Below are 11,526 nucleotides of genomic sequence, written 5' to 3' on the forward strand. Positions count from 1 at the left end.
CAAATTCCCCATACCTCCTGCACACCTTGCAGAGTCACTCTTGAAAAAGCGTTCTCATGTAAATAAAATGATTTTTGACTCCCAGACATGACGGCACAGGACAGAAACACAAAAAACAGCATGCCATAGAGGACAGTGGTAGAACGTGGACATTCATGACCTAGCTAATGGTCTTTGTAGTGAGGAATTGTTCAGACAATGCAAAAACAAATCCTATGACCTAAAATCTATATAAAAAGACATACACAAAACAACTTAAATCATCTAAAAGGTAAGGCTTGTTAATTAAATAAATAGTTCAAGAAGCAAAACTTAAAATGTCATGGCTCAGACTCTGACTGGCAATGACACTCCAAAGCACCTTCCACTGTACCACACCTACTGACTCCTCCCACTTAGCTGTATAAATGGGTGGGGCCACATCGTTATTAGTACTGGTGCTCCCAGGTTTTAATGGCGTATTCACCAAGCAAAGGCAAACAACAGTGAAGTTTCAAAGACTAGTTCCGGTCTCAAGCTTAATTAAATGGGTATTTGGGCTTTTGTTTGGTTATTTGTGTGATGCCTAGAGCTGGTCAGGGCTGTTTACATACAGCTTTTAAGCAAGTAACCATACGTCACTGCAATTTCCAAGTACATTTACAGTACCAAATGAGTGCCATATGAACTAGGGTAGAAAGACCAGTATGTGGTGGGACCAGTTTTCTTCTGCCCAACATGACATCTTAATCCACTTTTACTTGCCATACGGAACTCCACTGTTGATCATTTTGCTTTTCTGAATGCTGGAGCATCTATGAATTCTACAGACGAAATGAGATCAATCATTTACCTTTCTCACGTCTGCTTTGAATCTCCACCACTTCACATGCAAACTGGTGTTATACGATTACACACACACACACACACACACACGAGACGGTGCTAAACAGGAGACGTGTTCTGTGACAGAAATAAACACATTCGCCCCTCACAACATACGTACAATTGTGAGAGAAACAAAGTTGCCACAGAGAGATACTTTAAATATCTTAACAAAAAAAAAAAAAACAAAGCCATTTCTGGAAGTGTAAACATTTGTTTGATGACCTACTGTCATTTTTTTTTGACAGAGTGACATTTAATTAAAAATCTATTATAACTCAAAATGTTTCTTGTTAAAATGTAAAAAACAAAAAACAATAATAATTGATAGTTTACATTGTTTTTTACAAGCATTTTCCTTTGTTTTATATATATATATGTATATATATACTCACACACACATGTATATATACATATATGAATATACATATATATGTATATATACATATATATGTATATACATATATATGAATATATATAATATATATATGTATATATACATATATATATGAATACATTATATATATACATACATATATATATATGAATTGCGAGCAAGCGCGAGAGCAAGAGTCTTTGTGGAACCCCTAGCAGTCCTACTTCCACTACTCATCACACACACACTCCTCCTCCTGCGAGCCCCAGTTCTGCAAGGCAAATGGAGGTATCAGTCGTCACACACACCACTCCCTCACAAAGTGAGGCAGAGAGCAGCTCGGCCCTTCCTCCCGGAGTAGCCAGGCCCTACGTGCGGTTAAGCGTCTGGAAGATTCTAGAGATCTGGAGCATGACGGGACCCGTCTCAGGGTCATTCATCCACTGGGTGCTGTTCAGCGGGTTCTCCAGCATGTCCTCAAAGGCTAGGGAGAGAAACCAATGGTCAGTGTCAGGCCAGGCTAGGCACAGCACAGATAATGGCACGTCACTGACAGCCTGTGAGAGCAGAGATGAAAGGGGCTGTGGAGTTTAGAGCTGGATACTGCTGGAGGATATAGTGTAAATCCATAGCTCTAAATGGGTAACATACACTGACTGCACACAGACCATGGGGCTGCAGATCAAGCAAGAGGAGATGTTTTGAAGACAGTATTATGGCTGAATATGTACCCAGTCAGTTCTTGGAAAGTGATCAGGTAACACAAATTCAAAGGTTTTCAATATGCAAGCGAGTTTTTACCCTTTCACACAGACATGCATAGCTTGCTTTTTTACAGATTCTTCACCTAAAACACCTATTTACTCAAATTCAGTTGAAGAACCTTGCTCAAGGATAAACAGGAAATTTAACCTGTAGCAGTAACAAGCCTACTTATCCATACTGCACACACATTGTGAACCATCATGTTTGGATGGCCACTGATCAGATGTATGAGTTTTAAGATGGCATTTCCAAGTGCCTTCACCACATGGTGACCTCATGTCATCAGCAGGGTTCTGAAGACATGTTGGCGTAAATCACACATACCTAGCAGTGTTTTGGGGTTTGTGAGGCCCAGCTGTACAACAGGGTTCTCTAATATTGCCTGGAAGAGGGGGCTGTTGGTGTCGATGCCCTTGTCAAGGTCCTCCGGGGAGGGCTTCCTGTCTCCCAAGAGCCAGTCACACTGCAGGGGTACGGTGTATCAGCAGGTTAAAGAGGTCCACAATCCCCCTTATTGTAAATCTCTAACGATACATGCAAAACAACGAATGGCACAACTGCAATAATGGAATAACCGACCAACAGAATTTGACTATAATAGTATAATAGTATGATAATAAATCAACAAATTATCGGAGACTTCCCAGGGGCCTGGCTAATCCACGTCACAGCACAAACCAGTGAAACTCACCGCGGCATCCTGCTGGTTGTTATTCACACGAAGGGCGTCGATCACCTCCTTCTCATCAAAGCCCATCTCCATTAGCGCAATCACCGCCTGCCAAGCAGCACACCAATTCAATTCAATAAACTTTACCCCTGAGGGGCATTTCGATTCTGGGTATTCATCAGACAGACATCAAAACTGGTAAAAAAAACAACAACACAATACTACGTCAGTAGAATGAAGTGCACAAGTACCATGTCAGTTAAAAGTTAAATATAAGAGAGGAGAGAGAAATGCATATTTGTACAGGAGGGTTCATGTGTCCCACTGGTGCAGTCCCTCATCTGACCTCATTCTAGGTCAGAGGGGGTAGGCAGGAGAAGGTCATTGACTGGCCTGATGACTTCAGGCACAACTGTGTACTTCTTTAACAATTCAGTACTGAGTAAAACCAAACCAAATTAACAGCCCCGATATTTAAATTTGGTCTCAAAACAGCAGGAACCTATTTTTCTTGAAAGAGAAAGAGAGGAAGAAAGTGCAGGGGTCAGAAAGTCCTGCCGTGTATTTCTTCCATTCATGAGCTCAGATGGCTGATTCCACCAATTAGTTCAATTAGCAAATCCAGGTGCTTGGAACGAAATACTGGGGAGGACTCTTACTTTCTGAACTTGGATATTCTACCTCTGGAAAGAATAATTGTCTTTCCCCTTTGAGAGTTTGCCATGATTACGATGGTTCATCCAGACTACAACCAACTGAAGACAGATACCGGGGACAAAAAATCCAAACACAACCGTTTTAGACAATGTTGGATTACAAATATGCAATTCAGTATCCAAATGTACTTTTCTATTCATGATGCCTACACAAAAAACAAACATGGAATTGATTGCAAATAATTGGTGGTAAATGGGGAAAGGGCTATGCAGGAATGGTGAGGTCACCATACTGGAAAATGTACAACACTAAATGTGTCCCAACTTATCTTAATTAATTATGATTCAAACATGTTTCAGGTAGTTTCCTGAAATTCAGGTACACTGATGGAACCAGAGGACTTCAGATACTGGTAAAGCCCGGGAACAATGTCTTACATCAGAAGTCTTCTGAGTATCCTGAGCATTCTATAACTCAATTATATGCCAATATAGTTCCAACTGTATACAATTATTTACTGCCATTTGTAGTTGAATAAAATCTGTGCATGGTGAGATGTTTGTGAAGTTAGGGTGCTTTCTTGCATTTCCAGGTCCTGCTTGAATAAGTGCTGGTATAACTACGTACACTGATGCCAGAGATGTAAAACACTGCTGGATCACCGTGGTGTGTGTGTGTGTGTGTGTGTGTGTGTGTGTGTGCATGTGCGAGCTATACTGGCACTCACCCGTGAGTCTGGCCTGAACTCCCTTTTTCTGCGAATCCTCTTGAAGATCTCAATGAGCTCGTCCGGCTTGGAGTCCTCAGTGCTGGACTGGGAGGAGAGCCTCTGGAGCAGGGGTGGGGCGGCGGCGGCGGCGGCAGCTGCTGCCGCGGCGATGGAGGGCTCGGGGGGGGCTGCGGCGGCGGCTCCGATGGCGGCGGCGTCCTGGCCCGGCAGCGGGGTGTCTACCGTGGGGTCGTCCACGTGCTCGATGAGCCACTCCATCGCCTGCGTCACGGACATGCTGCAGGAAAGGGCGGAGTTATCGGTAAACACTCGCACTGACTCACTCACACAATTGCACAAACCCGCACTGGAGCCCTGTTTTGGGTTACAAGGGTCTGTTGCTTCTACATCAGAATTCTGGAATGAATTACATCACACAGGCTAGAAGAGATATGCACTACTGTAGACTGGCATGCAGGAGAAAAAAATATTTACAGAGCTCAGAAGCATTAGCTTTTGTAACAAACATAAAAAATACACTTTTTAAAACCAATTTTGTGCTTGTCCTGAGATGGATGAAAAATAATACTCAGTAACCAATGCCCTTTATTGGCCATTAAATGCTAACCATCTCACTGGTACTGATCGGACTCACTGGGTCAGGCTAAACTCACTGGTACTGATCAGCCACACTGGATCAGGCTAAACTCACTGGTACTGATCAGTCTCACTGGGTCAGACTAAACTCACAGGTAATGATCAGCCACACTGGATCAGGCTAAACTCACTGGTACTGATCAGCCACACTGGATCAGGCTAAACTCACTGGTACTGATCAGCCACACTGGATCAGGCTAAACTCACTGGTACTGATCAGCCACACTGGGTCAGACTAAACTCACTGGTACTGATCAGCCACACTGGATCAGGCTAAACTCACTGGTTCAGACGCAGTGCCTTGATCGCCCGGCTCTCTGGGAAGCCCATCTCAGTCAGCTGATGAAGTGCCGTCTCGTCAACTCTGTCCTCTTCATCCTCATCCAGCATGGCTGCACATAGACACAGACACACAATACTGTAACATCTGAGACAGTCATGCGCTCTCCGCCAGTCCACTTCCATTCACAGAGCCAGACACCAATAATAATGATCACAGTCATCACTTTTAAATTTCACAGACATTCACTAATAAATATTACAGGTGGGAAAGAGAATGCATGAAAGTTGTGGCTCAGAGTTCTCTCACTATCCTTGATGCACTTTACTTTAAATCCAGGAAAATGTGGCAGCCTGCAAACTATGATGGCAGCATTTCCACTTGTCCAAATGTGCACTAGCGTATAAATACTTGTCTGGCACCATAAAAGGAATTGGCAGTCAGCTCTGAAGTCCAATTTAAATCATGCAAACTCTCAAAGACCTAAACTGTTACAGTGGACTTCTCCATTGAAGCAGGAGGGCTTATACAGTTACCTAAAGTGCAGAGTTCTCAGAATGTCAAGCAGTCGATTCTACCATTGTGAGTAACTGCAGGCCAATGGTGAAGATGCATCAGCACATCTAACATGCGATCCAGCAACTTCCAGCTTCCAACATCCAAAGAATTTCAATATTGCATTGTACATGTGTGGGTGCATTTCTAGACTCTAGTAACTGTTAGCGCCACAGTCAACAAATTCAATGACAAACAGCTTTCTCACTTTTACTGAACTTACAATCTTAAACTGAACATAGAACTTGAAAAGGTCATGTTTGTGCACCATTTTATCATTGTGATATCCATATTAAATTGTAGGATGATGCAGAAACTGATAGAGTTGCTTATTTTAAAATCCCACCAACACCAGATCCTTACCAACCCAACAGGACCTCTCTGGTCTAACCCCGAGGTATGTGACTGCTTAAGAGGTCATTGGAAATATGACATCACACATACCATTGGCTTTCTTGAATAGTTCTACTGCATCAGGGTTCATAGCCAACAACTTCTGTGCCACTTCAATAAGTGAGACAAGGATCTTCCTGAGTTCTGTTTGAAACTGGAACATGAACAAAAAAGGCAAAGCATTATTAGGTTAAAGAGTTCGTGAATTTTTCTAAAACGAAGACAAGGAAAAAAAAATCACAATGAGCAGCAGCAGAAAAGATTGCTTTACTTAAAGATAAGACTGTTTATATTTTGTTTGTTTTTTGTTTTTTCAGAAGAAAAATAGCTTTTTCATCTCGGAAACTTATGGAATCAAAGGATTCAAAGCTCAGTTCAAACTGCAAGCCATCACCCTCAAGACTCTGGGTATGACTGGCAGAAAAGATATTTTTGTGGTTTCCACAAACAAGTGACCTGCAACAGGGAATGTCCATTAACTGTACAGTGATCCAGCCAAACCCACTGTAGCCACGGAAACCACAGTCCCAATGCCCCCAGCAGCAGGAAGACATTGGTTTCCACTTTGATATCAAGGATTGCAATAGGGATACAAACCAATGGGGAGAGGGGAAGGATTTGGCTTCGGTCCTACATTATTATTTACACATCTTTGGGGTCTCAGCCCATTTGCTGGGTGCTTTGTCTGGGGCAATGAGAGGCTATGTCCAGGGTATGTGTACGTACAGCACTATGTATCGTACATAGTGCTCTGGCAATTTTCTTGATTGTACACATCTGTGTTTTTAATGAGGGCTTTCTGTATTCACTGAAAAGACTGCAAAGCAGTGTTTTAAGTCTCATGACCAGGTGTTACTGTAATGAAGAACTGGATCTCAAATGACCTCCACATTTAAATGAGAATAAATAATTAGGTACGCACTGTGCAGACACATCAAAAATTCAGCCGGACGTTAGTTGTGTGTGTACCATTCTCCGACTGATGCCAGGCCTTGACGAGTGAGAATGTTTAAAATGATCATTTCTGAATCAAGCCCTTTTAACAGCCACATTTAATGTTCGCCACTCTGAATACGGAACACAGCTGACAGCACACCAGTTAGGAAACACTGAACTATGCATACATTACGACTTTCAATTGATGATTTTAAATGAATGTCACAGATTGGCATTGAAACTTAAAAATAAAAAAGGAAACCAAGATCCTTATGGTATTCTGTGGCCACACTGGGCACTGACCCCCTAAATAGCTTTGTGTTCTTGTGTCTCTTCAGAGGCAGTTAAAACTCTCCAATACAGGAGACACCACAAAACCCTGGATTTGTACACATAGATAAAGGCCTCAGCATGGTTTTTAATTGTCTAAGGACATTACTTTTCATGCCTGTGGAGGGGGGAGAGAGAAACAGGCAGTATTCCTATGGTCAGTTCAAACGGAGCGAGCCACTTCATAACACTGTAATATCACGCAGACTATGAACAAGTTTGTCATATCAAACTATATTCTCTCTCTCTCTCTCAAAGGCCATAATCTAAAAACTAGATATCCGACAGGTCACACAGTCGGGTGATAACTCACATCTCGGATGTTGTGCTGGGCGACAGTGCGGTCGGTTTCGCGGGTGGAGAGGCCGGCAGTGGCCTTCAGGATAGCTTCTTTGTCCGGAGCCTTGTTCTCCTGCTTCTTCTGAAACGCAAACACAGCCAAATGAAAGCCACCAGCTAAACAGGGGATGTTAAGGTCCATCCCAGAAATTAGGCCGAACAGCTTCAGTGTTAAATCACTGAATTAGTTTTTCCTTTACATCTGAATAAGGGAATTATCTGAAATGAATTTTTTGGTCTCAGGATATGAGCGCTGGACCAGTTTTTGTCAAAATGAGATTGAGAATGGAGAAGGTCCTATTTGTAATGCATTACTAGTGTTACGTGTCAGCATTGACAGGATTTTGATATCATTCATGTATTTGTAGCATGTACTGAACATGCAGTCAATGAGTTGTACATTTTCCATTTTAAACATGCCCACCATGCCATGGCAAAAGTTGTGAGTCCTGTTTGATCACCACATTTCATTCATTTACATTTTTTTTCTTGGATGCTACTTGACTGTAAATTGTTCTCAGTACAGACATTCTCAAATGTGTGTAAATCCACTGGGTAAAAGGCCATGCGAGAATCATGGCAGTTCATAGCCACCTAGCTGATTTAGGCAAGGGCGATAATTTTTCCCTGAACAAGAGACCTGAGAAACATTTAACTTGTATTTCAGTCGTTATCCTCAAGGTGTCACTGTAGGCACTATAAAAGCAATAATCGTGGCAAACATTCAAAGGAACGCGACCAATGTAACATTGGAAGGGCAAACAGAAAAGCTTATTGGGGCAAATGTAAATCAGGAAAAATGAATGTCCCTATGAATGATCTTTATTTTAAATAAAGCACTGTTGTTACCTTCTCTTCTCCCGATATGTCTGCCATTTTGGGTGGGGGAGGTGGGGGCCTCTTCCTGACCAACAGTAAAACATCTGCAGACAGAAATTGAGGTAGCCCAAGAGAGAGTGATTAGCATAGCATTTAATATTTTGTAAATAAGGAGGGATCACATCTTTTCTATTGCTCAACAGCACAGAAATAGCAGTAGCATCATGGACAGCATGACTACAGTAATTATGGGGTTGTGGATACAGTGGCAAGGTAGAAAACCAGTGACACAACTCTTGTTGTTTTATTTTATTTTATTTCAAATCCAATGTGCTGCAGTGTCTGGTTTGAAAGTCAAAACAACAAAAATTGTGTCACTATACGCATTTATCGGTGTGTGTGTACGTACATATATATATGTGTGTGTGTATATATGTGTATACACACACACACACACATATAAAACACAGTTGCATAATAGAGTTCATTACGCAACTATGAACCACATAATAAACAAGAACCAAGGTGAATCAATGTCCTTGAAAAAATAAAAAATAACAAATAAACCAATGTCATAGACTTTGCCTACATGCTTGCAATCATATGTTCAAACATTCCGATCAATTCTCACCTTTATCTTTGATATTTTCCTCTGCTATGGTTTTGGTGTCTGTAAGTACTCTCTCTGAAGCAGCATGGATGAGTTTGTGCTGTGTCACAGCCTTTGGGTCCTCCAGGCTTCCGTGTGCATTCTAAAGCATGGACAAGCACAAGCAAAATACAAGTAAAATCCCCGGACAGCACTTAATTCAAGCTAGTTGGCTATTTTGAGTTAAACATACAATTATAGGGGAAAAGATTCAGCATAGGGTTTTTTCCACAGTAATTCTCTTAAATGCCTAATTTATATATAACACACACAAAATAAAATAGATATGGAAATCTGATAACAGTATAAATAACAATTAAAATGCACGAATATTACGTAATTTCCTCCGTCATACTAATTTAATTATTCATAAAAACCACATGACCTAGCATATTATCAGATGTGGAACAATAAATATACTATTAAATATAATTTCGCAAAGTAGCTATTATATCAAAGGGCAAAAAGGAACGGGACAATTCTACAGCGCAATTATAACGAGTCAATCGTTCTAAACAAAGAATAAAACTAATTAGTAGGTGGAAGAAAGTGATTAAAATGTAAATAATCTCACAGTTTTGGTTACAAATAAACTGACTCAAACAAATCCTGCGGGATTAGGGAGTGAATTGAACAAAATGTGTTTTCAGAAGAAACTACTAAACGTTGAGTGAATAATCGAAAGAAATAACCCGTATAAATGCTGAAATAACATTATTCTTAAAGAGGCATGCCTCTGGGAGATAAAATAGCTGGCGTTATCTAATACAAGACACTGAAGTTGCAGTACTGGCGATCATTGAATGTCATTGGCCAGCTTGAGCAGCAAATAACCAATCTGAACATGGATATGGTTCTATTTGGGCGACGAAAATATCAAGAAAATCCAGACAAAAGTAGTGCACTAGCCAGTAAGACTATTATGCTTTTAACCTCCATTCAGATTTTTCAGAGATCGGATATATTATCTTGAAAAGAAATTCAGTAGTCTGCATGCAAGAATCACGTGTAGGTATACTAACCACTAGTATAAATATAGCTGCGTAAACGGTCTTCTATAAATACTATGCAATGTCAGGTTCAGCAGGCCTACTGCCAGTCACCTCACATATCTGATTCCCTTAACAAGATAGCAAGCTAACGTTAGCTAGCTATATCAATTGCTGTTGATATGCAAGCTAGCTAGCTAACGTTACAAACGCTCGACTAAATTTACCCGATTCGCTATCTATCAGATATTCTAAGGGAAACCACAAATAAAAATACACTTACGTGTTTTAAGCAATTCTCTTTGAGTTTTTCAACTGTAGTATCCTCGGTTATCTCTTCCAGCCATTCCGTCCCTTCCATGGTACAGACATGAATCTTCAGTACCTTCCCAGCAAATATCTTTTCCTCCTGCACAAACATGTTAGCTGACTGGCTAGCTAGCAAGCTAGCTCGGTGGCTTTTACCTTGCTGGAACTCGATAACAACACGACAAAACACCAGACGTGATGGGTTCTTATTCGGCAAACATTGTCCAGTTGTCCGATCGGATTTAACCGTAATGACAATGAAGTTATTTTTATGTCGAACTTGCCAGGGCTTCCACTTATTTACCTTTCACGGAGGCCAGCTCCCTACCTATTTTGTCGCTCAGTTGTAAGTTACGAGATTCAACTCTGAACCGTGGAGGGGGAAAAACTGGTGGACTATGGGAAATGGAGTTTCTTGCGTACACGGAAGTCGCAAATTGTGTTGCAACCAACAAGCATCATTTTCAAAAATGATTGTAGCGAATACACAATGATTGCAGTGATATATGTTTGTATGTATTAAATATTTTAAATCGAATATATATCTTGCGCGATTGCCTTGTCTGTTGTGAATGTTTGCTAGCAGGTTATAGACATTTCACTTGGGCATTTCACTTGAGCTCATATTTTGTTGCCTAGCTGTACAAAACATTTAATTTTAACTGTATATGAAAACCAACACAAAGATGAATACAAAATCATACAGGGAGAAACTTCTGCCATGTCCACTAGATGGCGAGAAACACCATATTATATTGAAGCTCAATTAGACCTACAGAAATCAGAACAATTGGCAACAAAGTGCCATTTATAATAGGCAGAAGTTTTATTCAGAACAGATGCCTAGCCTTTCATTTGTCTGTTTAATTGCTTGCAAGGTACCAGCACATTTCACACCGAATGTGTAGATTTCAGAAATGCATGCAATATTTTTTCTACAATGTTTTTGCCAACAGTGTTAAATAGGAGATTAACAAAAGTGACATGGGGGCAAGGATAGTGTAGGATTTTTGTGGAACTAAATTTAATATGATAAATTTGTGGGATAAAATCACGAGCATTTTCTTGTCAGTATTTTTGTCACAGGAATGTTGGGCTACATTTGCTTTAAACCAGCTAATGTTTACTAAAAATCAACAGACTGACCTCTGCATAGAGAGGAACAGTTAAGGAAAATATCAACCTTCAATCTATTGCAGATCATTCGGACAGATTTAGTTTCTAGCAGG

The 11,526-nt window shown here is 40.7% G+C and overlaps 1 protein-coding gene across 1 annotated transcript; it reads right to left on the reverse strand.

Annotated features, from left to right (window-relative positions):
* Positions 1 to 1,339: 1,339 nt before the first annotated feature.
* ubac1 (UBA domain containing 1) lies at positions 1,340 to 10,660 on the reverse strand. Its single transcript, XM_035390737.1, has 10 exons — positions 10,272 to 10,660; positions 8,982 to 9,102; positions 8,381 to 8,454; positions 7,506 to 7,613; positions 5,978 to 6,080; positions 4,982 to 5,090; positions 4,060 to 4,339; positions 2,697 to 2,783; positions 2,330 to 2,468; positions 1,340 to 1,724 (listed from the first exon to the last, which is right to left on the reverse strand). Exons 1-10 carry the CDS (start codon positions 10,407 to 10,409, stop codon positions 1,609 to 1,611), a joined length of 1,275 nt encoding a protein of 424 aa, XP_035246628.1. The 5' UTR covers positions 10,410 to 10,660; the 3' UTR covers positions 1,340 to 1,608.
* Positions 10,661 to 11,526: the final 866 nt, after the last annotated feature.

The sequence above is a fragment of the Anguilla anguilla genome, chromosome 14 (assembly GCF_013347855.1).
Source record: "Anguilla anguilla isolate fAngAng1 chromosome 14, fAngAng1.pri, whole genome shotgun sequence".
In the NCBI taxonomy this organism is placed as follows: domain Eukaryota; kingdom Metazoa; phylum Chordata; class Actinopteri; order Anguilliformes; family Anguillidae; genus Anguilla; species Anguilla anguilla.

Excerpts from the sequence above, each read along its gene's own strand:
- ubac1 (XM_035390737.1), bottom strand. The coding sequence starts at position 10,409 with ATGTTTGTGCAGGAGGAAAAGATATTTGCTGGGAAGGTACTGAAGATT. Across the intron at positions 8,455-8,981 it reads GGAAAATATCAAAGATAAAG|ATGTTTTACTGTTGGTCAGG; the intron begins GTGAGAATTGAT and ends TTCTGTCTGCAG. Across the intron at positions 6,081-7,505 it reads CCCAGCACAACATCCGAGAT|TTTCAAACAGAACTCAGGAA; the intron begins GTGAGTTATCAC and ends TTCATGTTCCAG.